Source organism: Cibotium barometz, chromosome 51 (assembly GCF_041138505.1).
Source record: "Cibotium barometz isolate CiBa-2024 chromosome 51, ASM4113850v1, whole genome shotgun sequence".
NCBI lineage: Eukaryota > Viridiplantae > Streptophyta > Polypodiopsida > Cyatheales > Cibotiaceae > Cibotium > Cibotium barometz.
This window is the reverse complement of record NC_141096.1, coordinates 8,196,619-8,224,564: the sequence shown is the minus strand read 5'-3', so window position 1 is coordinate 8,224,564 and position 27,946 is coordinate 8,196,619. Positions and strand designations below refer to the sequence as shown.

At 46.0% G+C, this 27,946-nt stretch overlaps 3 protein-coding genes and 2 pseudogenes across 3 annotated transcripts; 3 read left to right on the top strand and 2 right to left on the bottom strand.

Annotated features, from left to right (window-relative positions):
• Positions 1–7,721: 7,721 nt before the first annotated feature.
• On the bottom strand, positions 7,722–9,146 carry LOC147609284 (uncharacterized). The gene has a single exon (XM_086788039.1). The coding sequence runs from the start codon at positions 8,763–8,765 to the stop codon at positions 8,091–8,093; it is 675 nt and encodes a 224-aa protein (XP_086644165.1). The 5' UTR covers positions 8,766–9,146; the 3' UTR covers positions 7,722–8,090.
• Positions 9,147–9,399: 253 nt separating this feature from the next.
• Positions 9,400–10,023, top strand: LOC147609283 (uncharacterized). The gene has a single exon (XM_086787671.1). It carries the CDS (start codon positions 9,400–9,402, stop codon positions 10,021–10,023), a length of 624 nt encoding a protein of 207 aa, XP_086643797.1.
• A 9,534-nt stretch (positions 10,024–19,557) lies between these two features.
• Positions 19,558–20,551, bottom strand: LOC147609282 (uncharacterized; annotated as a pseudogene).
• Positions 19,700–23,135, top strand: LOC147609281 (uncharacterized). Its single transcript, XM_086787739.1, has 2 exons — positions 19,700–22,520; positions 22,594–23,135. Exons 1-2 carry the CDS (start codon positions 21,983–21,985, stop codon positions 22,758–22,760), a joined length of 705 nt encoding a protein of 234 aa, XP_086643865.1. The 5' UTR covers positions 19,700–21,982; the 3' UTR covers positions 22,761–23,135.
• A 138-nt stretch (positions 23,136–23,273) lies between these two features.
• LOC147609280 (uncharacterized) lies at positions 23,274–26,320 on the top strand (annotated as a pseudogene).
• The last annotated feature ends 1,626 nt before the right edge of the window (positions 26,321–27,946 follow it).

The window sequence follows — 27,946 nt, the reverse complement described above, 5'->3', positions numbered from 1 at the left end:
TTCTCTAGTAAATTTGTGTAGCCTCATGTGTTAGGTAAATTTTTTTTGACTCATATAGCATGGAGCCAACTTCATATGACCTTAGCCAAACAGAGCTGAATAAGGTCGTTTAGACAGGACATTATCAAACTAGACACTCATAGGACTTGGTGCCCACCCATGAAGCCTCTCAGGTCAAAGATCACATTTACTTTTCTACAGTTCACAAAGGATAGATTTATGACATGTCCCCGATACATAGATACACATATTTTTTTTTGGGAAATTTATAAGGGACTAGACTCTTGCATAGGGATATAAATCTGTGTTAAGACCTTCCCGTCTATATTTGTCCAAATGGCAACCCAAATAGAGAAAAAATTAATCAAGAAAATGCGGAAGAAGCTTGCAAAAGAAAAATTTGCAGAGTATGAAGAAACATGGGCCTTTTAAAGGTCTATGAGCAGAAGGTGGTTCGACATCCACATTTCCTCTACATCAAGGACAGAACTAGCCATTACACCTCAGTGAAAAGAGGGGTTGGACTAAGATAATGCTTGAGGGGTTGTTGGAATCAAGCCTTATAAAAAATACACCAGCAAAAAGAAAAATATGTGTTATGTTTTTTTTTAGTGTGTTATTTGTGTTTTGAGTTTGTGATCTGATCCTATGCGCACTCTACCGAAGGGAGTCCATAACTGGCATGTGACACGAGAGCTATGTGATTTATCCTTGACCAGAAAATTTGGCATGAGAAACCATAAGCCTAGATTTATCCTTGACACAGTACGAGGTAATCCCTTGAGGGTGGGATTGTTGGGAATCAAGGTCTTACTTGTGTGTGAACAACCTTTAATCAGGCTAAGTGTGTTTGTGTGTGTGAACCACCTCTTAGAGGGGTCACAATAATATCTAGATGTTTATAAGATATTTATAAGATATTTGTGTGTGTGTGACATAAGCAATGATGTCGGTTAGGCAACCTCTGTACTTATAAAAAGGTACAAGTGTCTCATTGTAAATCAAGCAAGTATCAATCTATTATGATTATCATTTGAGTTTATCATCTCCCTTGTCATTGTCTCTCTCTAACTCTATCTCTCACTGTTTAGTATTATTAACAATGGCTTTCTTCATCTTTTTTGAGCCTCCATAGCTGTGCCAAACCCTAACCCTAACCTGCAATAACAACATTCTTTAATCCTGAGTTTTGTGAGTCTTTAGCAATCCACTTAATACACTTGAGTTTGAGAGAAGAGAGAGAAGGATAGAGATGAACACAATATTGGGTCGTGAATACCCACTTAAGCCTCCCCCTGATGACAGGAGTAGTTGCTTTATTAATCTTTGGAGAACTTGACTGAAAACTGAGAACTTCCTGACTGTGGACCGTGCTTGTTGGCTTGTCTGCAACAATAGGCTTCGTGTGCTTTGGTGAGGCGCTCCTTGACAAACTCAATGATCCCAGAGAAAGTCTTTGGGGTCTTATTGGCCTCCAATGATAGGGACACCATCCTCAGGAGCAAAGACGAGAAACGATGACCAAAAGCTGCTTCATATGGAGCGCGGTCGATACTGGATGAGTGTGTTGTTGAGGATGGCCTGCACCAATGGAAGATAATGCTCCCACTTTGATTGGTGGTCATGGCAATGCGACTTGAGAACATCAAAGGCTAGTTGATTGTAGATATCGGTCTTGTCGTGTGTCTGAGGGTGGAATGCACTAGATAGCTATAACTTGGTTTCAAAGTTATCAAACAATGTTCTCCAAAAGTAAGAAGTAAAATTGCAATCCCTGTCCTGATGTGATGGTCTTTGGCAAACCACATACTGGGTACCAATGAAGAAGAAAGAGACGAGTGATGTCTTCGGCTGTGGCCGTCTGTTTACATGGAATATGCATGCAAAACTTACTGAACCGATCCACAATTGTCATGCATTGTGTGTTTCGGGTTATAGTAGTAGTGGGGCGGGAAGAGGTCCTAGCAAAGTCCATGGTGATGTCTTACAAAGGTCTATTTGGAATGGGCAAGGGCTGAAGCAACCCTGCCTGCTTCGAATGTGGAACCTTTACTTTTTGATAAAGGGGCATGCTTGGACATAAGTGTAGACATCCTTGCGTATCTTTGGCCAGTAAAAGGAATGCCTTAACTTCTCCAATGTACTGTTGATACCTCGATGACCTCTAATGAGAGAGTCATGGGCATCATGAAGAAGTGCCACTCTCTTGTCCTTGAGTACACATAGCCGATTTTTGTAGAATAACCAGCCGTCCTGAATAGTATAGTGGATTGGATCTGAACTGAGAGCCAAACTATATTGAGTCCCAAATTCTTCCGAATCTGCATACTGGGCCTTCATTTTGTCTAAGTCTTTTCCTTGAATTTCTAGCACAGTGGAATCCTCGAGTGTTTGAATGCTGATCTTCCGACTCAAAGCATCTACAACGGGGTTGTTCTTGCTAGGTACATACTCGACCATTCCTCCAAACCTAAAAGAGCTGACTCCATTTGGCTTGTCAATCACTCCAAATGGGCACTAGGCATGGTTTGCAATCATTTAAGTGCGTGATGGTCTGTCTTGTCTTAGAATTCTCTTCCATAAAGGAAAGGTTTCCAATGCTTCAATGCTTTGATCACCCCTAATAGCTCTTTGTCGTACACTCAGTAGTTCTTCTCAGTTGTTTTCTTGCTATAGTAAGCCACTGGTGTACCATCCTGTTGTAGAACTACTCCACTGGCCACATTGCTAGCATCGGTTATCACCTCAAAGGGCTCATCCCAAGATGCCAGCTTTAGGACTAGGGGTTCGGAGGCGGCTTTTTGTAAAGCATGGAACACCTCGAGAGCCTTGCTTGTAACTGAAACTTTCTATGAACGCATCTTCACACCGTTGAGAAAGTTTGCAAGAGGTGCTGCAAGACTGGAAAAGTTGTCAACATGTGTGTTGTAGGCCTGGCAGAGATCCACAAAAGATCTGATTTCTTGGGCTGGCTTTTTTTTTTTTTCCAGAAAAGATCCTTTCATTAGTTATAGAAAAAACGCCCAAAGGGCTACAAAATCCTCTCCTGCTCGTAAGAGAAACCGAGCAGAGAGTACAACAGAGCAGTCCGGGAGACTCTCCCTAGGTGCTGCTGAATACAAGCATCAGTACAAAGACTGAGAGGCTAAATCATAAAATAGGGGGGGGGAAAAGCCAAACAGGTGGCCTATAGTGCCAACGGGGGGATCCCGTGTGTAAAGTGTAGAAGGGGCCGCTGCGCCAGGTGGTGTGGAAGGCCTGGCGTCGCAAGATCGCCTCGTCCGAGTCTCCCCGGATGCGGTCGTACTGTCCTCGCAGAGTGTGGATCAGCTCCTGCCATATCCCCCGAACAGTCTCTGCTGGAGGCTCCAGTCTCCCCTCAAAGGCCGTGAAACATCGGGCCCTCCAAGTGAACCAGATGGTTAGGCTACTGAGGAGCTCCCATCGTAGATCTCTCTCCTAAGTCCAGCTATCGGACGAGAAATCCGGTGCTGGAACCAGGCGGGGCTGGCCCCTAATGAATCTGATGGCCTGACTGTCCGGCTCCATCTCATAGCCCAGAGCGGGCCCTGTCAAAGTCGACCAAGCTGCGGCACCCCACGTGAACATACCCTCTGGAGAGAGGGGGGCCAATATACGCAGAATCCGCAGCCAAATCTGCTGTGCCTGAGGGCAATCCCAAAGGCAATGCCTCTGCGTCTCCAAAGGGTGGCCGCATCGAGCGCAGGCCGCCGAGCGCAGGCCGCTGGAAGACCGCTGTAAACAAGCCAGGTGCCAACCGCTGAGCCCCTGTGGGCGACCAGCCACTGAAAGATCGATATCCTGCAGGCCTGCCGACTAGCCCAGAGCCGAGCCCAGAAATCCTCCAGGAACTCCTGTGAGAGTCCCTGCAGCCGCCAATGCCCGGCTGCTACGGGAGAGATCATCCTCCTCGCCGTCAAAATATGCCTCCCCAGCCGAACAGTATACTGGAAGAAGGTGATCTCTGTGGCCTCAAGAGATACATAAGGATCATGCCACACGTACTCCCCTGGATCCCACTGTAGCCGGGCCAAGGGGCGTGCTGCATAAGCCCAGATGCGCCAATCCGGGAGCACATCTGCAGGATCGGGATCAATATGCCACTTCCGAGAAGCGGCGGCCACTACCCGGATCCTCTGGAAGGTGCACTCTGCAACCAAAGGCGACTCCGCCTCCACTCTCAGAAGTCTGCCGTCATCCTGAATCTCAAAGTAAAGGCATCTGCCATCCTCAGTGCTAGCTCTGACTGCAATCAGGATCTCCAACTGAGTAAAGGCTCCCATCCACCGTGGGGCCTCTGGCTCGACAGGCGTGAACCACTCCTGTGGGAGCGCCTCCTGAATATCATCCCGCATGATCATCCCCCCTCTGAACTGGCTCAGTCTCTCCACCTGGATCTCCTCTGGAAGACTGCAAAAGGACTGCCAGTCTCCAAAACTGCGTGCCGGGCCTGCTGCCAATGGGCCCCAGGCTAGACGAGGCCGAGAACCCAGCATATGACCCTGCTCTGTACGAACCGCAGGGCTCCAAACGAGCGGCTGTCTGGCCCGCTCCTCGACACAAGAAGGAGGTCGCTGAGAGAACCCCGGTCTCAGCAGCTCCCAAGCTCTCAGGATACTCATAGCAAATCTGTCCTCCCATCCTCTACTGAGGCCGGTCCTCCTCATCTCTGTGAAGATCCATCGAATCTCTGGCACCCAAGTACCCCCTGCTGGGGGAGCCCGAGCCTACAGCCGCTGCAAGAGGAGCCTGGAAGCAACCCGCGAACAATAAGCTTCCCCAATAAGGCTCTGCTCTGATCCCCTGGATCTATAATACCCAAGCCTCCCTGTGCCAGCGGGAGAGAGATCACTGCCCATGCAACCTTTGCCCGGGCCGACTGACCATCCCGCCCCGACCAAAGAAAATTCCTGATCAGTCTCTGAACCTGACTGATGCAAGAACTAGAGAAAATCCAACAAGACGTGATGTACCACATGGTCGCTAACAGCACCTGGTTTGCCACCACTACCCTCCCAGCCAAGGATAGCCGAGCTGTACTCCAATACAAAAGCTTCTTCCGTATGCTCAGAAGAAGCGGGGCAATCTGCTGCTCGGGTGACAAGTCCAAGCCAATCTGGCATCCCAAATACCGCACTGCTGTGCCAGGAGAAATCCATCTAAAACCGGTGTCTGGGCTCCATGCCGGAGTGGGAGCACTACTGATCCAAAAGGCCACTGTCTTGCGCCAATTGAACGATGCTCCCAAAGCTGTACAGAAAACCTGCAGCGACTGCTCTGCCCTGCGGAGATTGGCCTCTTGGCCATGCAAAAATAAGCCCGTGTCATCTGCAAACTCAGCATCGAGCAGCTCCTCCCCTCGGACTGGGAGCTGTAGACCTCTCAGACCAACCTCCTCTGCCGTCAAATACATACTCATAGCCTCCGCAAAGAAGAGAAAAAGAAACGGGGCAAGGGGACACCCCTGACGGACTGATCTGGACAGCTCAAAACTCGGCCCCCGTCCTCCTGCAATCAACACCTGGCTGCTAGCTGTGGAGTATAAAGCCGCCACCCCTCTGATCCATCCTGGCTCAAAACCCAGGCGAAGCATAGTGCCCTCTAAGAAGCCCCAGTCAACTCTGTCGTATGCCTTCTCAAAATCGAGAAGCATCACGACCAAGTCCTCACCAAGCAGTCGAGCACGGGCCGTAGCCTCCCAAAATGTAAACATGTTGTCAAGGATACTGCGCTCCTTGACAAATCCTGTCTGAGTAGCATGAATCAACTCCCCCAGAAAGGGCTGGATCCTCAAACTCAAGGCCTTTGCCAAGACCTTGTAGACAGTATTGATAATCGTAATAGGCCTCCAATGCCTAATGTCATCAGATACTCCCTCCCCCTTGGGGATCAGAAATATCAAGCCCTCTGAAAAGCTCTGCGGCATCACCCCAGTGTCCAAAACATGCTGAAAGCCCCTGCGGAGGCCTGGCTCCAAAAGGTCCCAATAGCGCATAAAAAAGGCCAGCGTCAAGCCGTCCTCCCCTGGGCAACTATGTCGCGGCAGAACCCTCAAGGCCTCGGCAAGCTCTATATCTGTCAGAGGCGCACCAAGAACTGTACGCATACGATATGTGACCCTCCTCTGCACATGGGCCCACACAGTCTGCCTGCAAACATCTCTGCCCTTAGTGGCTGGCTCTGCTGAAAGCAGATCTCTATAAAATGCAGTGGCAATGGCTCTGATCTCCTCGGACTCAGTAGCAACCGATCCATCCGGTCTGCTAAGCTGTCGGACTCCTGTCTGAGCATGGCGGGGTCCAGTGATCTCAAAAAACTCCCCAGTCACTCTGTCACCCAGCTGTGTCTACTGCGAGGCCTGTCGCCGGTAGTAAAACTCATGTGTATGCTCCTCGGCCTCTCTAATCTCCTGGCGTGCCTGGCTCAACTGAGTCGCCACCCACTCACATGCAGGCTGCTGCTCCTGAAGGCGCTGTAGCGAAGCAAGGCTGCGTCTCAGCCGCTGCTCCCTCTCGCGAATCTCTCCCAACCGTGTCAAGGCTGCAGAGTGTAGAAAAGAGCTAAGCTCGGTGAGTCCCTGGGCACACTGGCCTGCTGCATCCTGGTTAGAGCACTGACTATCATGCCAAATCCTCTCAATGTCCTCAACCAAACTGGGATCCGAAAGTACCCTCTCTGGGATCCTCAACTGCAAGCTGGGCTCCCGTGTCCTCTCCTCCAATACCAGGATAACTGGCGCATGATCCGAAAATGAAGTACCAGCGAGAATGCCGACGGAGCCCCCTCGCTCCACTAACCAGTCACCCACATAAAACCGATCAATCCGAGAAAGATTAGTCCCTCCCTGTCGGCGGTCCGACCGAGAGAAACTAAGGCTGCCCTGAGAGCGGGAAAAAGCCCCATGATGCCATGCATCTGTAATCCTCAATGACATACATAACCTGTCCCAAGCTGCAAGCTCTGTGCCATGAACAGTGGCATGACTGCCTCCCACCCGATCGGCAGGATCCTCAAGCATGTTGAAGTCCCCTCCGACACACCAATGTGCGGCCTTTGGCAGTGCATCCGTAACCTGGGTCCAGAACTCTGCTCTGGCACTAGCATGATTGGGTGCGTAGACGTTAAGCACGCCCAATAGCTCATCCTGTATCCTCAACATGACGTACTGTGCTCTACCAGGCACGATGATCCCTCGATCCACAATGGCCTGCCGCCAAACATCTGCAATGACCATGCATACTCCTCCCTGTCCACCCAAAGGACCAAACCCTGCAGACCAAAAGGTATCCCATCTACCAGGTAGCACTGAGCCATAACGCCGGATCCTGCTCTCACCCAAGTGATCTCCTGCATCATCAGAATATCAATGCTGCCTCCAACCAGGCATCTCTGAAGCTCCTGCCTCAAGCATCCACGGTAACGTCTAAAATGTGCACCGCCAGGCCCTGTACATTCCATGAGATGATCCTCATGGATGATCGGTGGAGGTGGATGCTGTCTCAGCCTGACGCCGGGCCTTCGCAAGCGGCTTGGATGGAGAATAGTCCCCATCCGAGCGGCTGCGAATCTGTCCACCCGGTGCACTACAAGAATCCCGGATCAAGCGCCAATGGCAGTGGCCCAGGGCAACTGCCTCCCGCTCTGACACAGCATCCTCGTGAATACATACATACCCAGGGTCCCGCGCTAAGTCTGCCACTATGCGCACGACCAAGTGTCGAACCCCTGAGTCATCCACACTCCCGGGATCCAAGAAAAAATGAGCCAGCTCCCAGAGCCGGCCTAACATATCTGTCACCTCCAGATCATTCACATGATGAGAGAACTCTACTGCCTGAGTCCTCAAGATGCTAAGCGCGAGATCTAGAGTCCACTCCCGGTCACCAGGGCCACATAGTGGGAACGAGAAGGCCACTTCTGAATCTAGGGCCTCCTCCCCGCGGGCCGGGGGTATCACAACATGTACTCTGATAGGTGCTGGCTCGTTGGGGCCCTCTGCTCCAAATAACCGAGTGAAGGTATAATCGAAGGCCTCCGACCGCTGACGAACACCGAGGCGACTCAGCCGACTATGGATAGAAGATAACCGTGAAGCACAGATCGGCATGGCAGGTCTCCTCAATGGTACTCGAGCGAGATCTGTGCTCAGCGCCCTTCGGGTTGCGGGGGACTGCCAAGGACTCCCGAGAAGGCGAGGCGGGTGGGGGTGGGGGAGGGGGGGGCGGGGGGGGAGGAGAGGGAGCCGCTACCGGAACCGGAGCGAGGGCAAGAGGAGGCGAAGGAGGAAGCGAGGAGGTGGGCGGGGAAGACGGTGGAGGGGGTGAGGTAGGGGGTGCTGGCATCTCCTGGTCCTCAGGCGCTGCTGGTGTCTCCTCCTCGAGGGGAGCAAAGCTGTTCCTCACGGGAACCCAGTGAGGCAGAGGCTGTGGTGGCTGCTGTTGCAGCGGCCTCTGTGCGTGCTGCGGAGGCTGTCGCCCTCGGCGGCGCCCTGGTCCAGGCTGCCACTCCGAGGTCTCGGTGGCCTGCGCAGATGCCCCAGGGGCAGTCTGTCGTGCCGAAGCTGAAGGCGGGCCATCAGTGGCCTGCTGGTGAGGTGGGGGTCGGGGTCTCCTGCGAGGGCAGGCCTTGGCCAGATGGCCGACCTGCCTGCATATAATGTTGGACGATTGCAGCTCCAGCCCTTTCTTACCCCTGCGTTTTCCCTCTGGACAGCAGGGCTGAGTGGGCGGCCAGCCCATAACCATTTATAACATAGTGTGAACATGTATTTAATCATTTATTCTTTTGTCCTCATTTATGAGAAAACCGACCAGCACCTTAGGTTGCTATATAAACATGAGCAAAGTCTCATTTGTAATCATCACACACTTCAGTATTTAATACATTCTTTTGGGCTTCCTTCAAGCCCTCCAACACTTGTGTGTTTCCGGCGTTTGTCTACTGTTCTATCTCTCCTTCTCTTTTGTGTTTGCTTCCGCTTCTTGCCTACTGTTGGCATTCTCACATGGTATCAGAGCCCTGAGGTTCACACAGCCTTCCTATTGCACAGGTATAGGTTTTCAGGAAGATAACAGTCAAACGCTGCCCATCGTCTTTCTTCCTCTTCTTCTTTTTCCCTCCCTCCCTCCTGCATTTTCTGCCCACAGCCTGAGCCTGCTTGCGTTTTTGCGTTTCTGGCCTCTGTGCTGAGCTACTCAAGTATATTGTACCCCATGTCACCCGGGCAGTAGTTAATCCATATAGTTGGATCAACATAGTGCCACTCCCATATCCCATACTTCATCGCGCATCGGGTACGCTCCCGTCTTCGTCGCTCTCACTTGAACGAGGCAATTGTTGCTTCATTTCTCGCCCTCCCTCCCTTTCAGAGGATTTTCCATGGCGTCTACCGTCATTTCTTCATCTATTCCCCAGCTTCCCAAAGAAGCCATCCTAGATGGCTCCAACTACCTCGACTGGGCTTTCCAGATGAAGACTCTTCTACAGTACCACCGCTTGTGGACTATCGTCAATGGGGTTTCCACGGAACCTCCCCTTTCCGCTTCTCAGGCCGAGATTGATGCTTGGCTGGACAAGGATGCCAGGGCACATGCCTTCATCTTGTTCAACATTAAGCCCTCTGTTGCGAGGCAATTTGCAGCTGATGATGCCGAGACTGCAGTTGAACTTTGGCATTCTGTCCAAACTCGGTATCATCGGGAGAACAGTGCTCAGAAGATAGCACTTGAAAATCAGCTGGCTTCCCTGAAGATCTCCGACACTGCTCAGATCATGGAGCAAATCACAGCGTTTGTAACCATTCAGAAGCAGCTCATCTCCCTCGGAAGCAGGGCTACCGATGAAGACTTCGTTCATCGACTCCTTGCCAAGCTTCCCGAACTGATTTTCTCGAGCAGCCACAACCGATCCAAACTCAATGGTGCAAAACTAAAACAAGGAGTACAAACTGTGCGGAAATTTGAAACGCCCGGCTGTTGGAAATCTGATGCACAAGGAACTTAATCTTGATGGGCATACCTTGAGTTACGATTTAGTTAAAAAGGGTGGTACATCAGCGCTTCCGCACAACGATGCTAGGCCGCATTTTGCTTTCAAGTTCCAAAGCAGTGAATTGAAAGGAAGGAGCCTTCAAAATTCACATGCGCGAGGCTTTCGACTTCCCCTGCCAGCTTTATGGTACTACATCACTGCTAGCTGCAGTGATGGATTTCTTTGAACAGGTCGAATATTCAGAGGCCGGGACGAATATGTACAGATAAATCGATTCCCTGATTGGCCAGTCGCATAAGTTCATAACCGGAAGCCTGAGACATGAGTGGCTGGACTCTCGGTTCAAGCTCCGAAGTCGGGGTTACAACAAAAGGGACAACAAAAGGGCCTTTAAGATCGTCTCGGTTAACATCGGGTGGTTGTTCAGTAGTTGAAGGAAGTGTGGCTTAGGGTGTAGTCGTTCGATTCCTTGCTCCCTATTCTTACCTTTCCCTCGCTCTTTTAGAGGATATGAGGGGTTAGTGGAGTACTTTGTTCACTTCTACTAGCTAACATTAAATTTTTTTTAAAAATTGCACCCTTCTAATTCCCTTTGTTTTTTAAAGATCCCTCTTGGTAAATTTATTCCTTAGTTTGAAATTTTCTTTTAGGCAAAACCTTAGTTTACTATAGTATTTGACGACAAAGAAGTTGTGGCTACAAACTTGATCATTGTTTTATCGTCGATCCCATTTGACAAGGATCTTTAAGATCCTTTGTTACTTAGCCTTGAGAACCATTATAAGAGCTAGTTTTAGAAGAACACTTTCAATGTGATGAGCTTTGTGATTACATTAATGTCTGTGACCTTGAGGGTGATGGATATAAACTCAACCTAAATTCAAATCTTGAAAAACTCTCATCTTCAAATGCTATATACTAGGGATGGTAAACTAACGGCTCAAGGGATACACTACATGAAAAATACTCATATCACGTGCGTTCAAGGGATAATAAAAACATCCCTACTTATATATGATTTTTTAAATATATTTACATGTGATATTAGATTTATATGTTCAAGTGGGTTATCTAGCTCTTATTGCCCAAGCCAAAGGATGACATATCATTTTTGTAGATCCAGATATAGAAATTGTGGATGCCATTTTGAGGTAATATACATTTCTATGAATACCTTCTATTACTATTGGAATAATCCAATATATTTAATTTTGAATTATGCTTATTTTGTCATTGTAGAGAAACTATAGATCTCATGTAACTATTTTTTTGGTATTGCAAGTAAATGAACTTTTATTTTAGAATTTTGTGTAGGATGAGAGATGAGAGATGAGAGATGAGAGAGAATTTTGTGTAGGATGAGAGATGAGAGAGAAACAAGAGAGGAAAGAGAGAGAATAGAGAGATAGAGAACGAGAGAGAAGGAGAAAAAAGAAAGAGGCATGCAGAGGAAGATGAGAATGACATAGAGAGAGAGATAGAGAGATAGAGAGACAGAGAGAAGGAAGACAAGAAAATAAATGAAGAGAGGGTTGTTGGTGGTTGAGCCCAAAGAGTTGACAATTACCTTAATATATTAGCTTAGGATACATATAGTCATAATTGTTCACATTTGTAACTATTCATATTAGCTCTTCGATTGGCTGTGTATACGGTAAAAGGTGATCTAACATGTAACGATTATCTTATCAAACAATCAATGGAAGCTTGTTTGAGTTTTTATGCCTTGTTGCCAATAATCATATTTTATGTATTCACTGTTAACATCATGATTCACTTTTATTGTTATATGTTCATCATAACACTCTTAAAATATGTTTATTTTTTATTTATGTAACTGATGTATGTTGCGGACATAATTAGAGAACACTCAGTTTGTTGTTGAACTAAACCCCAACAACACTTTGGTGACCCACGATGTTGTTTTTATAATGTTGTTTCCGTACTATTGTGCTTTGATTTGTGATTTTCTTTCATCTCAAATGGCCAAGGAGGCCCATGGATGAACGAGATAGATGGTATCTGCATGTCTCACTACTCAAAAGTCACTTGCGGCCTTTAGCTATGTGTCCATTTTGAGTGACTCTGAGGCTGATGATGTTGGCTTGGAGGGGGGTTTTGAGAATCCCCTTCTAGAGGGACCAGTGATGGGAGGGTGGGCCTTCAAAATCAACCTCCTTCCCAAATATCACTACCACCAGTCATCTTTAGGAATCCATGGATTCCTCTACCTTGTCTCCCACCATTTGTTTTCTATCGCTACATCTCAGTTGCACGGCGGCAACGTCAACTTTTTTTCTAGCCATGAATCCACTGCCTCTCCCACCAATGATGATCAAGTATCCCAAGTTATCTCGGTAGTATTCGAAGGATGCAAGTGCCCACATTTTGCTCTTTGACAATGGTCTTTGACAATCCTTCATGGCTAGTCATGCTAGTCAGTGTTCCAAGGGTGGTTGATCAGGCGCACTGAAGAACGCAACTTTTGTATCGACTTTGCAGAAGAAGGCCATGCTATGAATCGCGTAGTATGAAGCTAATAATTTTACAACTTATGATATGGTTCAGGATGTATTCCTTCACTATTGGTATCGAGAGGACAAGACGTTGGTTCATGTGTTAGATAAGCTATTCACAAGATAGACCATAAGGAGTTGAATGTGGAAGATTATGCTATCAAATTTCAAAAGTTATCACGCTGATTGGATGTGGTGAATCAACTAGCTCATGAGTGCTGAATTCTTACTTTGTTCAAGCAATCACATCATGGTGGGTGAAGCAATATATTGTGACAGCTGTTAGCCACTTTTGGTTAACACACTTGCTTAGTCACTTATATAACATCTTTTGTAACTAAGCAAGCTTTTTTGTAATTGGATTACCACCGAGCTTACGACTTGTGTAATGCAGTGAGGATGAATAAGATTTTAGACCATTGAGTATGCAGCATGTGCATTGCCAATGCCAATAAAATATTAAGTCTTGCAAGTTTAGAGCCCTTGGACATACCATGGGCGACCGGGCATTCTAAATATGAGTCAATGTATATAAGTCGCTGAAAGAAATATGAAAAGAATATATTCCCATTCCACAAATTTGTGTGTAGAGTGAGAGAGAGTGAGAGAGCTTGAGCTTGAGTTTGCTTGAATGCCTTGAGTGTGTGTGTGTTGGCTTGTTTCTATCCCTCTCCCTTCTAGCTCTCCCCCTTCTCTTTGCTCTTGCCATAGCATACATGCTTAGCTTGGTGTTGAGGGAAGCTTTCTAGCTTCATCTCCATCAAAGCTTCCCACCTCCATAGCTCCTCCACTTGTTCTTGAGTGACACAAGAGGAAGAGTGGAGTGGTGTAGTAGCTCGTGATGTCCTAAAAACGAGCTATCCCTTGTGGATGCCACACTCTAATCCTTGGTAATAACCCTTACAACCCTTCTTCTTTCCCTCTTGTTAGTTAGCTTTCTATGTAATGTAGGAGTTCCCATTTTGGTGAACATCTTTGGCGCCGCTGCGGGGGATTAGAGTCAATGGTGAGCTTAGCATCACCCTCTAAAAGTGGAGTTAGGAGAGTCCAATAGCCCAGTGTGAGGAGCACTCTTTGGTAGAGTTGATTTTTGGTTTTTTGTGCATCAAGTTGTATGTTTTATTGCGTTTGTCTATTTTTATTCTTTGGCACCGAGACACTTGGAGCAGGGAGTGCATTGGACACGAACTTCAAGCAAAAAATCGATAAACATTCAAACAAGTAAGTGCTCTAGTTCATGCTTTGTGTCAATTTTCTTATGCATAGTAGTGTTAGAGAAAGTGCATTTAGGGCTTTTTAATCAAGGGCCAAGGCATTAATACTAAAAGGGTAGCCAATGGTAGGCATTGGGTAAAGAATTGTATAGCTTAGACTTTTAGCTTTCCGTTGATCATATGCATGTTAAGATTAGGCATAAGAAACACACAAAAACCATAAAAATTATCAAAGGGCACAACTAAAAAAAATCCATAGGAACTCTGTTCTAGGATTCACGTGATTATCAATCAATTTACGAATGTGAATCTTGTTAATTAACGCATAAATCCTGAGGATTCACGCGTGAATCATGAGGATATACGTGTAGATCCTTTGCACATGCAATCTGAGCATTAAGGGTCATTTATGATCAAATCTTCTGGAGTCAATGGAATCTGCCAGAAATAGAGTGGCATTGAAGGAGAATAAATGATAAATTCTCCATCATCTGACAGAAAATTAAATTTTGATACTTTCGATTCACGCGAGAATCGTGCATATCAACACGTAAATCTTGATTTTAATCCATGTGTAAATCCATCAATTCACGTACATGAATCCTATCGATTAATGCGTTAATCCATAAAAAGATGCACGTAAATCCATGAATTTACATGAGCATCCCATCAATTTACGTGAGAATCCTGACGATTCATGCGAGCAACTAAAATCTTGATTAATGTCCGTAAATCCATCGATTTACACGTTAATCCTTAGGATACACGAACATTGAGGATACATGAAGTCACAATAATCCTATCGATTTTCGAACGTAAATCGATCGATTCACATGTGAATCCTATTAAATATATATATATATATATATATCTTCTTGAACTTCATACTATGACTGTTATAGGCCAGACCACACTCTAGCAGGTAACATTTGCTCTGAAGAAACAGAAAGAAGATAAAGCAAAAAGGATTGCTCAAGAAGGAGTTGTAAAGAAACAGATGCAAGAAACACTCCGAGAAGAAGCCCGCAAGCCAAAGGCAAAGTTCGACAAAAAAGCATCAGCAGTAACAAAAGAATCTACTCCTAAAAAATAGCATGTGTTCACCAACCCCCTTGCATACTCAAACACACTACAAGGAGCTAACAAATGGCAAGATGCCTTGAATACTCTGCAAAATCTGCATCCGACATTTGTCGGATAGATACAACAGAAAGAAGAAGAAGGAGCAAAGCTGAAAGTTAAAGTCCAAAAGCTCCAGATGCACGTCAAAGTAATGGACAACTTCAAAGATGATGTAGAGAAGCTCCAGACTGAAAGCCAACAGAATGCACAATTGATAAAGGAGCTCGATTTTGCATACCAAACCATTAATGCTGACAACATGAAGCTTATGGCACAGGTGGTAGAATCGAAGAAAAGAGTGCAACAAAGTGAAATTAGAATAACAGACATGACCATCTGGACAAAGAAAATTCTCCAAGGAACGCTTGAAAGCCTAGAGAAAACTACTTCTAAGGAAAGGCTTGAACTATTGAAGGCAAGAAGAGAAGTAGCACTCCTAGAGGCGGAAGAAGAATTAGAAGTGATAATGCTGCCCAAGGAGATGCTAGAAAATTGGGAAGATTTTGCACTAGCAACAATGCAAGAAACATGGGACCAAAATATGGTCGAACTCAAGAAGCTGCTAGAGGTGCCTATAGCCACCTGTAAGCCTCTAGGCTTACCAGCACCCGGAGATGACAAAGATGCTGAAGACCAAGGGCAGACAGAGTTGAAAGCAGGTGATCAGACACCCAGCACCAATGGACATGCTACAACAAGTTAGGTGTGCCACATCCGACAGTGGTCGGAACATCATCCGAAAGTAAACCATCGGAGGCTGAAGTTATTCTCCAAAGCCAATTGAAAGAAGCCCTAGAAAGAATCAAATTTCTAGAAAAAGGCAAAAGCAATATCACAGAAGAGAGCCCAAAGAAGAAGGCACTCGTCCTCCAACCTAGCGAGCTCCCATCATCCATGGCACTGGTGTTATGTCAAACAAAGAACTCAAGGAGCAGATCTTGATAATGGGGAGAACTCTACAAACCATGGAAGACCAGGCCACAGCATTCGAGCTGATGGTGGAAGACTACAAGAAAGAGAGAGAAGAATTTGAAATTAAGCATGCAAAAGATGGGGAGACTATCAAGAAAATGAAGGCTCTGAATGCAAATCTCCTTCATCTTCAAAAATCCCTGAAGACCAGAAGTTCCACACGAACCAAGGGTGGCATGCAGAAATCCGACCCCATCCAACTGTCCGACACCACCCAAGACTCAGGCAAAATTGAAATGCTCCAAGAAAAGATCAAGTAGCTCAGAGACCAAGGCCAATAGCAACATACATTCTTCAAGAAGGAAATGGAGAGCAAGGATGCATAGCTTCTTGATTTTCAGGAGTGGGCCAACCGGAAGGAGATAGAAAATGTCACTCTAAGGGCCAGAGTGGAGGAGCACAAAAAGGTAATTGAGAAGCTATCAAATTAGATAGATAATCAAAAAGACCAAAACGCCGCTGCTGCACAACTCCAAACTAAACTCCTCAAAGCTAAATCTTACATCGCAATCTAACTTGCAAGACATTGATCCCACGTTTTATTAGCACATGATTAATCTCATGGAGAATGTTGTTCTCGTCTGCCAGAAGAGGCATTAGATGAATCCAAATTATGCCAAGAAGGTGAAAGAAGAGCTTGATAAGCTATTGAAGGTGGGATTCATTTATCCAATTGATCACGTGACATGGTTTTCCTCGATTAGTAGTGTGCCAGAATAGAATCAGAAGTCTCAAGTCTATGTGGGAATTACTGCCATAAATTGAATGCAGCCATGATCATAGATCTGTTTCCTCCTTTATTCATTAATTCTTTATTGGATGTTGTTGCAGCCATGACATGTATTCTTTTCTAGATGGATTTAGTGGGTATAATTAGGTCAAGATGGGTTTGAAGGACTGGGAAAAGATGACTTTTATCATAGAATTGGGGGTTTTTGCCTCCAATGTCATGACATTCGGCTTCAAAATGCTCCTGTAACTTTTCAACGTGGATGGTTAAGGAAATTTTTGATGAATACTTGCTGAAATTCATGAGGAAGCTCATTGATGATTTCAGTGTTTTCGGGTGGAATTGGTAGCATCTTCACCACCTCTCACTGGTTGTTGAAATGATGATCTTCCCGAGACTGAGTCTTAATCCAATGAAGTGTGCCTTTGTTGTACAAAGTGGAATGTGTTTGGGCCGCCATATTGTTTCAGAGGAAGGGATTGTAGTGGATGTGACAAAAGTGGAGGTAGTCCGAAAGGCTCCAGTGCCATTCAATGAGAAGGATTTAGGCCAATTTTTGGGGCAAGTTTGGTGGCATGGGTGTATACTCTAATATCTAGCTCTAATATCAAGTCCGGTGGCATGGGTGTATACTCTAATATCTAGCTCTCATGTGGCTTCTTTGTTACATCAGCAAGGTGAAGCAATTCACTCTTGATTCGATGGAACAATGTGCCCTAGCATGCCGAAAAACTAAAGCTGATGTTTACAATGGCGCTATTAGTTCAACCACCATTTTGGGATCTACTGTTCCATGTTTTTGTTACTACCTCAGATGTGGCAATTGGTAGTGTTTTGATGCAGTAAAAAGAGGAGAAATGGTTCAAACCATTTTATTATGCTAGTAGAAGACTGTCCAAGGTGGAACAAAACTATTCCACAACCAAAAGAGAAGCATTGGGGATGATATATTTGGTTAACAAGTTTTGGCGCTTCATATAGACAATTTGGCCTTGTTGTATTTGGTGAATAAGCCAAATGTAACTATCAAGTGAGCACGATGGATGCTTCTTTTGCTAGAGTTTGAGTTTATAGTGAAATATACCCCAAGAATTGGAGATGGGAGAACCTCACACAAGAGTGGCCTGATGATTTTCCACATGCGGAATTGTTTGAAGCAGTGGACATTGCACAAACATGGTATGATGAAATGATACAATTTTTAGACACTATTATAATAGGTGAGAAGTTAACATAAGATCAATGGAAGCGTCTGGCTGTCCAAAGTCAAAATTTTTAGGCCATAGGAAGACAATTATACAAGCAGGGTATTGATCAGGATCCGTAGGCAATGTGATGCGCCCCATTAGCAAGAAGTTATTTTATAGGAATCCCATCAAGGCATCAATGGTGGACATTTTGTTGGAGATGTGATGGGGTAGACAGTTTAGCAAGCTAAGTTATGATGGCATTCAATAATCAGAGATGCTTATTGATTTGCCAAACAATATGATCTTTGCTAATGGCTTAGACAGCCGACTGAACGGGGTCAAATGCCACATAATGTGATTTTACCACTTGAGCCTTTCCAAAAATCGGGTTTGGATTTTGTGGGTCCATTTAAACCACCAGTCAGATGGATGGGTAATAGATATATCTTGGTGGTGATGGATTATTGTATAAAGTGGTTAGAATCAAGGGCGTTAAGAGACAATGCAACTCGGTTGGTGGCCAAATTCCTGTATGAAATGATCATCTTAGCAGTAGATTTGGATGCCCGATTAGTCAGTGATCAAGGGAAGCATGTTTTGAATGAAGTCATCCATCAGTTCGTGAAGCAACATCTAATCATTCATAAGAAATCTATGGTTTATTATATTGGGCTGCCCACCCTTTGTGGGAGCCCAAGGCAAAGGCCTAATGGGCTGCCCACCCCTTGTGGGAGCCCAAGGGGCCAAGAAGGGCTGCAACGCAGCCCTTCAACCCTTAAAGGGGCAGTTAGGGCAGTCGGCCAGGCCTCTGGACTGACCCGACCAGCCCTAACCAAGCAACCTTAGCCCATGTTGCTGTTCAGCAGCATCCCGACCAGCAAACATGAACCCGACCAGCTATAAAACAAAAAAACGCAGCATTATAAGTGAATTCAGCAAAGCGTGGGAATATTCCAGGTCCGACCCGCTTAAAACAGGCCGACCAGCATATGGGGTTGCTATATAAAGATAGCTTCAGTCCCCATTCATTCATATCTCATCCAAGATATTGAGTATCTCACACCTTGAGTATTCAGCAGTTCAGTCCACTTCATGTGCTTACCTTGGCAGCATCTCAAGTCTCTTCAACATTCAGCCACATCCTTCACTTGCTTTCAGTCATAAAGCTCGTGTGCATCGGCTACAGGAAGAGGTCTTGTCCCGTGCCTTCAAAGACGCACAACAGTTCGGCCTATGCTAAGGGATTCTAGCCTTGCGCTTGTCTTCCTCAGTTAGACCACCGCAGTCAGTTGGAGTCAGTCACAGTCATCACCATCATTGTAACTTTTCTCCAAAGATCAGTAAAGCAAATACTCTGCTTAGGCAGGGGGGGCCCTTCAGTGGGTATTCGGGACCCCATCTGGTGTCGTTGCTCATTTCTCTATCTCTCCCTCTCTCTATCTATCTCTGTGAATTGAAGTATAATGCTAACAACACTCTCTCTGGACTAAGAAGACCACCGTTACTTGACAACGCCGACTCTCGGGCTAGCTCATGCTACATAACGTCTGCTGGAGGCCGAAGTCGGCCTATGAGACAAATCGGATGTACATGTGTGAGTGTCCTCTGTCCATCAATGAAAGGACAAAAGGTACAAAAGATACAAAACTGAAAGAAAGAACATGTAGCCCCTGAATGACCGAGGTACATGGCATATGGTGTAGTGATACTGGGTGTGGGGGGCATGGACCTCTATCACTAGGCTGTGAGATGCATGACTATATGCTGAGGGTAATACAATCATGAGAGATGCATAGGACTAACTAGCTCCATCCGGTACTGATATGGGGGTGTAGTACATGGTACATGGGTGGATCTGGGGCAAGGGCCACTCGTATGAAGGCCATAGGGTCCGCCATTATCCGGGCCCGCCTCTCCTGGACAGCATGGTAGTGTCGAGTCCGGATCCTGGATCTGTCAGTGATATAACCTGGGAGTCCGGTAGCCCGGGACTCGTGGCCGTCTCCGGGCTCTGATCTGCTCAGCCTGTGGAAGAGTAACCCCCCTCGGTGTAGTGGGAGCTGGTGGGACCGCGAGTCGCTGGAAGAAATCAGTGAGGTGAGACTGTCGCCCACCCTCGGCTGTGGTAGCTGCCGGCTCTAGTAGTGTCCCTCTGTATCGCTGAATCTCTGAGATAAAAAGGCCAAGCTGGCGCTGATCTCTAGACTCCATAAGCTGTCATAGCATGGGCTGTCCAACGAATAGGGACTCATATCTGCCTCTGATGCCCTCATATGCTCTACATGTGCATACAAAGTGCTCCTCACTCTCAACCTCCTCTCTGCATACTCGACAGGTCCTCTCGGCTCTAGGGACTGCTGCAGCTCGACCCGTCTCTATCTCTAGTCTATGTGATGACACTCTGAGCTGACCGATCGCTACTCTCAAGCTGTGTGGCATGTATGTGTCCATGTAACATGGTCTCTGTATGAAGCCATCTGCTAGTAGGGTCATGAACTCATCTCTGTAGTACATCATCTTCGGGGGAAGAGGCTGTGTAGGTGTGATCCATGTCCCTCTGATGTATAGCTGCCACAGGTCCTGTCTGAGCACTCGGTTCCTCTCACTGTGTGAGAGGTGGGTGTAGGGTGAATCAGGGTCGTACTGGAAGGGTGGTAGCCTCTCCATATCCAGTCCATGTGCTATGAACCACTGTGAAACCTGTGAATACCAGGACCCCTGCTCTCCTGACTCAGCAAGCTGTCTGGACGCCTCAAAAGTTCTACATGTGAGTCTGTCTGGTGATAGCACTCGCATCCTCTGTATGAAACAAACCGTCTGAAAGAGCGCCTCGACTAGCATGGGTGGGGCAGCTAACTCTGCTCTGACAATATCATGTGGTACGGATAGCTTGCTGCGGATCAAGCGTGAGATCATACATATCTGTGATAAAGCAACTTCAAGAGCTATTTGATGATAGCCACATTGATGAGTCTGAAAAGCACTTTTTAGCAAGGAAGGAGCAATGTGGCACATATTGGAATATAAATATGGACCCATTCTTGTTACATCATAGAATGGCAAAAATTGCTCCTATCCCCTACACTGACTGGCCCAACAAACAAGGCTTCCAGGTGTATCCTTACACACCTTATGTTCATGGCATGAAAGCACACCCACAGGGTAAGGCCTGACAAGAAGGTTTTACTTGGGCATGGCTCAGATTTCAAAAGGATGCTTTTGTGACACAATCTCACAGTTTTCATGGAGATCCACATGGTCACAAAAGAACTCAAATATCTGACGAGACACTGGTATAGAGAGTATAGGGTTTTAATCAGATAAATTGAGAAAATTTAACTTTAGAAAATGTTGAGATGTCGAGCTCTCCATGAGCTGGCACTCATGATGGGCCTTGGTGACCGTTGCGGGTCTTCACGTCACCGACACGGTTGGTGACCGACACCATATCTTAGTCAGGGATTCTACAGCTGGCATACCTATCTAGTCAGCATAGCTACCTAGCGGGTTCACCCTATGGACCGCATCTCTTTCAGTTTGTACTACATATGTACTAGGTTTCTTTTATGTTATGCACACTTAGTTTTGGAGAAGAAGAAGAAGTAGATTTCAGCCCTCTTATCTTTTTGTGAAGCTTCTCCATTGTTTGTGTGTGTGTGTGCTTGCAAGAGCTCAAGCTCTCCCTTCCTTCCTCCTTCTTTTCATGGTATCAGAGCCTGGTGTAGGCAAAGGGAGTTGTGAGCGGCAAGCTTGAAGCGGTAGCCCTACAGGAGGTGTCGGCCGGAAGCTCGGATTGAGGAGCTTCCTTCGCAAGCTCGTGCGGCTTGGATAGGTGCGTAGTACTTCGTACTGTGACTGTGCGGCCGAAACTGCGTTTCGGGTTCATCTCGACCTCCGTTTTTTAGTTAGAGTGCGTTCGCGTGCTCTCGGGATATTTTTGGGTTTCTGCAGGTATGTGATTTTCAGAGTGCAGACATCAGGTTTGTGCATACAGACAGTGTTGGCATTGTACAGGAGTGTTACAGGTGCTATCTGATATATGTTTGCTTATTGTGGTTATTAGCAGTGACATACTGCGTGCTTTGGGTACCGCTACAGAAAACTAAGTACATTGTGCAAGTATTATGGCAGTGTCATTCAAGCAGATTGTCAGTGATAAGCTTGACAGGAACAATCATCCTGCATGGAAGTTTCATATGACCAATTTCCTACAGGGAAAAGGTTACTATGACTACATTGATGGAGACAATGAGATATCCCGAGGAGAATGCGAGTGCAGCACAGAAAAAGGCATTTAAGGACTGGACTCAAGGCAAGAGTAAAGTCATGTATTGGCTTTCTATGAGTGTCACAGATAGCATGATGGGCTATCTACAGAGTGCAGCTACCCCCGCCATTGCATGGAAAAACTTGTTGAAGCTGAATGAAGAAAACACCAAAGTTCGGAAGTTGCAACTGCAACTCAAGACAGAGTTGAATACAGTCAAAAGGGGAAATCTCTGCATCAATGATTATGCCTTAAAGATCAAAGGCATAATTGAAGCTCTTGGTTCTATTGGCGTCACAGTTGATGATGATGATGTTGTGGGTGCAATGTTGGAAGGACTTGGAGATGCATACTCTAACTTCAAGTCTTCCATGAACATTAGGGATGATATACCTGGTTTTATAGAGTTGACATCTATGCTTATAAATTATCTCACCCCAATATTCACAGCAGGCAATGGACAAGAGCTTCGCCTTCTGGAGGGGAGCAATGTAGCTGGTAAGTGGTGCTGCTATTTTCCTCTTAAGCAATAACAGATTAAAAATCAACTTTGGCCTCATGACTCATGCAGGGGAAGGATCCGGTACTGCTGACAAAACATCCTACAGGTCAAACAGTAAGAGAGAAGGCAGGGGATCTTTTTCTGTTAACAATCGTTCCGATTCCCCTCAAGATGGTGAAAATGGCAGCGATGGCAGGTTCGAAGGCTTCCCTCAAACAGTGTGGAGAATGAATTAAGTAGGCAGTATTCAGATAGAGATGCTAATAAAGAGCAGTCTGATGGAACATCTACCCCAAGAAATAACCCTAGATAACCGATTGCAGGAGGTCCATGAGACACAATCTAGCTCCTGCTATCTGGAAGACTCCACAGGCACAATATTTGTAAGGGTGGCTAACAAATTGGCAAGAATCCTTCAGATGCTTCAGAAGAGGATCCTTCAGTAAAACATACTCTAGTGCATTTACTGCAAGTTTTGTAGAGTTCTATATACATCTTAGATGGCTGAAGCTATCCACAAAAGCACATTATGTATCTACAAGTCAACATCATATCAACTATCTGCTGTAAATGTATACCAATTAAGTATATTGTACATTCAACAGAGCAAACTGATGTGTTTTGATTGTGAGTGGTTGCATGCTATCATGTTCTGTATTTGAAGAGCACATTTTCGACCAAGTCTCACTGCACGAGAGTTTTGAACCGAGCTAGAAAAAATCTACATGGAAGCCACCTATCTTATCTTCTCTCCTCATCAGTTTTTGTTTTATGGCAAGATTTTTCGGTAGCTGTTTTGTTTAATGGCAAGAAGTGATTAGCTCCTCTGACGCTGCACGAGTGTTTTGATTTGCGTCAAGCTTTTAGCATCAGTTTAACCTTTACACAGCTTAGACACTGATTCCTAACTTCAAAAATCCTCTTTTTTTTTAGTGCATTTTTAAAAGTGGAATTGGTTCAGTAATCCTTCATTTTCCAATCGCTTTTGTGGAGGAGCTCACACACACATTCTCCCCACTCAAGCATACCTCGGGATGCACAGTGCCAATTACTTTGGCGGTGACACCTTTGATAGTTGGTAATCGTGGGGATTGAACCCAGGGCACGGCCCCCCAGAGGGAACGACGTTAACACTAGGATAAATCCCGTTGGTTAACTTCAAAAATCTTTACTGTAGCGTGGATCAGAGAAAAAGAATTTATTGTTTAATGTGCATCCTTTCGAAGCAGACAGTTTTAGTTTTCTATACTCATATCTGGTGGAACCTTTTCGGATGAGTTGCTCCCTGAAAAAACTCTTTTTTTTCACAAAAGTACCCTCTATGATATTACATTGCCCAGCATGCGTATGTTCATGCACACTCGCATGCATGCATGGGCTCTGGTGCTCACCTATACCTAACATCTTTGGACGTGGTCGTATCTATGTTGGGTGTTCATGGGTGCTCTGAAAGCAGAGCTCTCTCGGCTCATGGAGGCTCTTCCATGAGCACTCACCTCCTCCTTGCATCACCTCTACGGAAGTCTGGGTCAGTATGCGACATCTTTGTACACGGTTCCTGGACAGCCACAGCTCCCAGATCCCTTAGAGTCATGCCCACATACTTGTGCTTTCTTTACTGCAGAGTTGGTAAGGAAAGCCATTGACAGGATGAGGACTGGGAGAGCCTATGATCATGAGGGCTTAGTAGCACAACATTTTATACATGCCAGGGATATGCTTGCAGAGCTTCTAGCAGTGATGTTCAACCGTGCAATGTGTGAGGGTCTACCTGACACTTGGAGCTTGTCTACTATTGTGCCTATCTTCAAGGCAGGGGACCCTATGGAGCCTGGGAGCTATCGTACTATTATGATTGGGCACACATTGGTACGGTTGTATGCATCCATTCTTGAGCAGCAGTTGAGTAGATGGCAGTGCTGGCATGCAAGCACTGGGACAGGCAGGCTTTCGGCGTGGATTTTCTACTCTTGATCACATCTTGACGCTTAGAGCTATTATTCAAGAGAGTAGATCACATGGGAGGAGGATTTATTGTAGCTTTGTGGATTCCGCAAAGCATTTGACACAGTGCCTAGAGACAGGTTGATACGCAGATTACAAGAGGAGATGGGGGTACCCACAGAGCTGATTTGGGGGATTATGGCACTTTACAGGTCAGTGAGAGGACAGGTTCGCACTCCAGAGGGGTTATCTGATGTAGTTCACTCCACTATTGGGGTGAAGCAGGGATGCCCACCATCTCCGACGCTCTTTGGCATGTATGTGGATGAGGTTTAGGAGCTCAGTTGGCTGGGACGTGGATTCCGTTGTTATTATATGCTGATGATATTGTGCTGATTTCTGATTCCGCTTCAGTACCACATGCGATTATTAGAGCAGAGTTGGCTGCATCTCCCCTCGTGGTCGAGGCACTCACCAGATGAGTTTCCTGTATACACAGTGTATGGGATCTCCCCGCACACAGATATGCTCGCTTGGCTCTTGAGTCTTCCCGACAGCTAGCACTGCAGGGAGACACTACTTGCTGGTATGGACAGATGACGTCATGGTTTCAGTTACACGGTTTCAGTATGGATAGATTGCCTCCTTTCCAGTACTCTTTGGATGCACCCTCTCTATCTATTACACGCACAGAGATCACCAGACTCATTCGCCAGGACCTCACTCAGCTTGACACTAGGAGGACTTGGATTCAGCCGACACGAGAGTTGGGTAGGAAGATGGCTTTTTATCGAGAGCATCTTCTCCAATCGACAGAGGACGGGTTTGTGGCTAGACCTAGTTACATGGATACACATATATCTTCGGGGATACGGTGCGCTATTGGTCAGTTGCGCACCTCTTCACATCAGCTTGAGGTCGAGACTGGCAGGTTTAGAGGGATACTTGCAGAGGCTAGGATATGCCAGCTATGCCACTTAGAGCCCGAGGCAGAGTTGCATTACATATGTCACTGTCCAGTGTATTATGAGATACGTGGGTGATCTCATTGTCTCTTCAGAGAGGGTTTTGGACCATTATCCAAGGTCATGAGATATCAGGATCAGAGATGTCTTGGGCTATTTTTACTCGAGCTACGCAGACATAGAGAGAGCTCGGAGACCAGCAGAGACAGTCTCAGAGACAGATTACAGATTTCTTTAGGCCACCTACTGGGCAGACAGAGGAGCAGACCACTCAGCATAGCCCAGGTATCACCCACACCGGAGGTATGTTGGTACGTTGATCGATCAGGCTAATGAGCTAGGGAGATCTAGACGCCCGCGACTGGGGGGTACCTCACAACATCGACGGAGACTACGACGGAGGATACAGATCACTTTAGCTCGACATGCGAGACGCCCAATACGAGTACTTACCATGGCGGACATTGACAATATTCTACAGCGACCGATGCAGCACATCCTCGGATAGCGCCCAAGGCCGGACATCCTCGGACACTGATGTCCATACATCGAGATTGTACTACGCACTGTGTCACAGCCACACACTTTATAGTGCTACACACTTCTGAGCTGCTTAGATTCATGGATTCATGACTGTAGCCATTTAGTCTCTTTTTATTCCATCTTGTACCCTGACATTGTATCAGATTCATGAGGATTGTACTAGTTTGGTCTCATAGGTCATTTTGGCCTTTTGAAGACGTTAAATATAACATTTCATTTCATTTCATCTCTCTCTCTCTCTCTCTCTCATGTCCTGCCCCTCCCAGATGCCACGAAATGGAGCCACCCTCAGATCTATGGCAGTGTGTACAACTCTCAACATCCGGTCGACTGCAAAGAGGCTCTGTTTCCTCACCATCTATTACACACCAGCATAGTGCCCGCTCCAGTCCAGCCCACATTCTGTTCTGAAGTCCTCCAAGGTTTGCGTGCCTCCCCCTTTGCATTTTGCTTTGGTTTAACCCTAAGTGGTCCAGAGGGGAGTCATCTCCCGCAAATACAAAGACCAGAAAAATGGCATGTACCCCCACCTCATAGGGGTATAAAATCTTCATCCTCACTTCTCCAACAAAAGCAGACTGGATAGTCTGTGTGGACACTGAACTTGAACAACTTCATGAAAATAAGTTTCTCAGTGTGTCCAACACACCCACGCCGATGAGGCCTTATCACTTTGTCCAGGCGAAGGAGGTGGAGACGAACCTTAGCACTGCCATGGCCTGTGTCCTCGATGACCATTCCAGAGCACGTTCACTCTCAATGGACTTGGCCATGAATTTGTACCGCTCGCTGGAGAAGGTATTCCTCATGTTGGGAATTGGAGGGCTACCCAAGCGATGGGAGTGCGGCAGGTGACACCCTTGGCGCTTAGAAAGCTCCAAGAGGCCATTCAGCATGTCTAAATTGAGTACCAAGCCATCACTAGTGTGCAACGAGCGACATCTCCTCAGTCAAGTGACCCTGACCGGCTCAACTTCGTGCACTAGTAAGAGTTAACACCAACACAGCTCAAGGTAAAGACGACAGAGATAGTCCATAATCCTCTCTAGGGGTCCAAATCCATCATGAAAGAGGCAGAATACACTATGAACCTACATATATAATGTTCCTCAATCTTTGGCTCCTGGTGTCCTTAGGGTTTCCCTATATTAAGCCATCTCAATCCTCAATTGGTGGGAGGTGAGAATTTGGCATATTGCACATCTCAACCAAGATCAGGGTTTGGGAAAAGATGGGTTCGCTTTAGCCTCGAACTCGTTCAGCTTGGGGAAAGTCCCTCTCAAATTTTTGTGAGAAGGAAACAAAACCCTTTCAAAATGTACAAATTTTAGTTATACTTTTTAAATTAACAAAGAAAATAGGCTCTCAAAAATGGCAATTTCCTTTTCATTCAATTTCATTTTCCCAAACCCTGGAACTTTGTCCAAGATGATAAGTGTGTATCTATGTATCGGGGACATGTCATAAATCTATCCTTTGTGAACTGTAGAAAAGTAAATGTGATCTTTGACCTGAGAGGCTTCATGGGTGGGCACCAAGTCCTATGAGTGTCTAGTTTGATAATGTCCTGTCTAAATGACCTTATTCAGCTCTGTTTGGCTAAGGTCATATGAAGTTGGCTCCATGCTATATGAGTCAAAAAAAATTTACCTAACACATGAGGCTACACAAATTTACTAGAGAAGGGACCAACAACCAAATAATTGATTAAGCATCACTCCTAGTCAGAAGTCGTGAATGTAGTCATATCAAAAGACATTTGAGCATTTCAGTCAAATTATTCACCTGTATGCTGTGTAACATCGAGCTACGCTTAACTGCCATGTCAATAGTTCATTTAAAACAATATCTTTGAAAATTGAAATGATCAGTAGGGAAGGCCATTCAAATGTGACAGGATGAGGGATAGTCACTTCTTATCAGATGACCTTATATAGTGCTTGGGAGTGTGCAAAATGTGCCTCTCAATA

Bases quoted from the DNA above. Each gene is read 5' to 3' on its own strand.
- LOC147609284 (XM_086788039.1), bottom strand. From the start codon at position 8,765: ATGGTTATGGGCTGGCCGCCCACTCAGCCCTGCTGTCCAGAGGGAAAA.
- LOC147609283 (XM_086787671.1), top strand. From the start codon at position 9,400: ATGGCGTCTACCGTCATTTCTTCATCTATTCCCCAGCTTCCCAAAGAA.
- LOC147609281 (XM_086787739.1), top strand. From the start codon at position 21,983: ATGACTACATTGATGGAGACAATGAGATATCCCGAGGAGAATGCGAGT. The intron at 22,521-22,593 runs GTAAGTGGTGCT...TGACTCATGCAG, and splicing joins GGAGGGGAGCAATGTAGCTG to GGGAAGGATCCGGTACTGCT.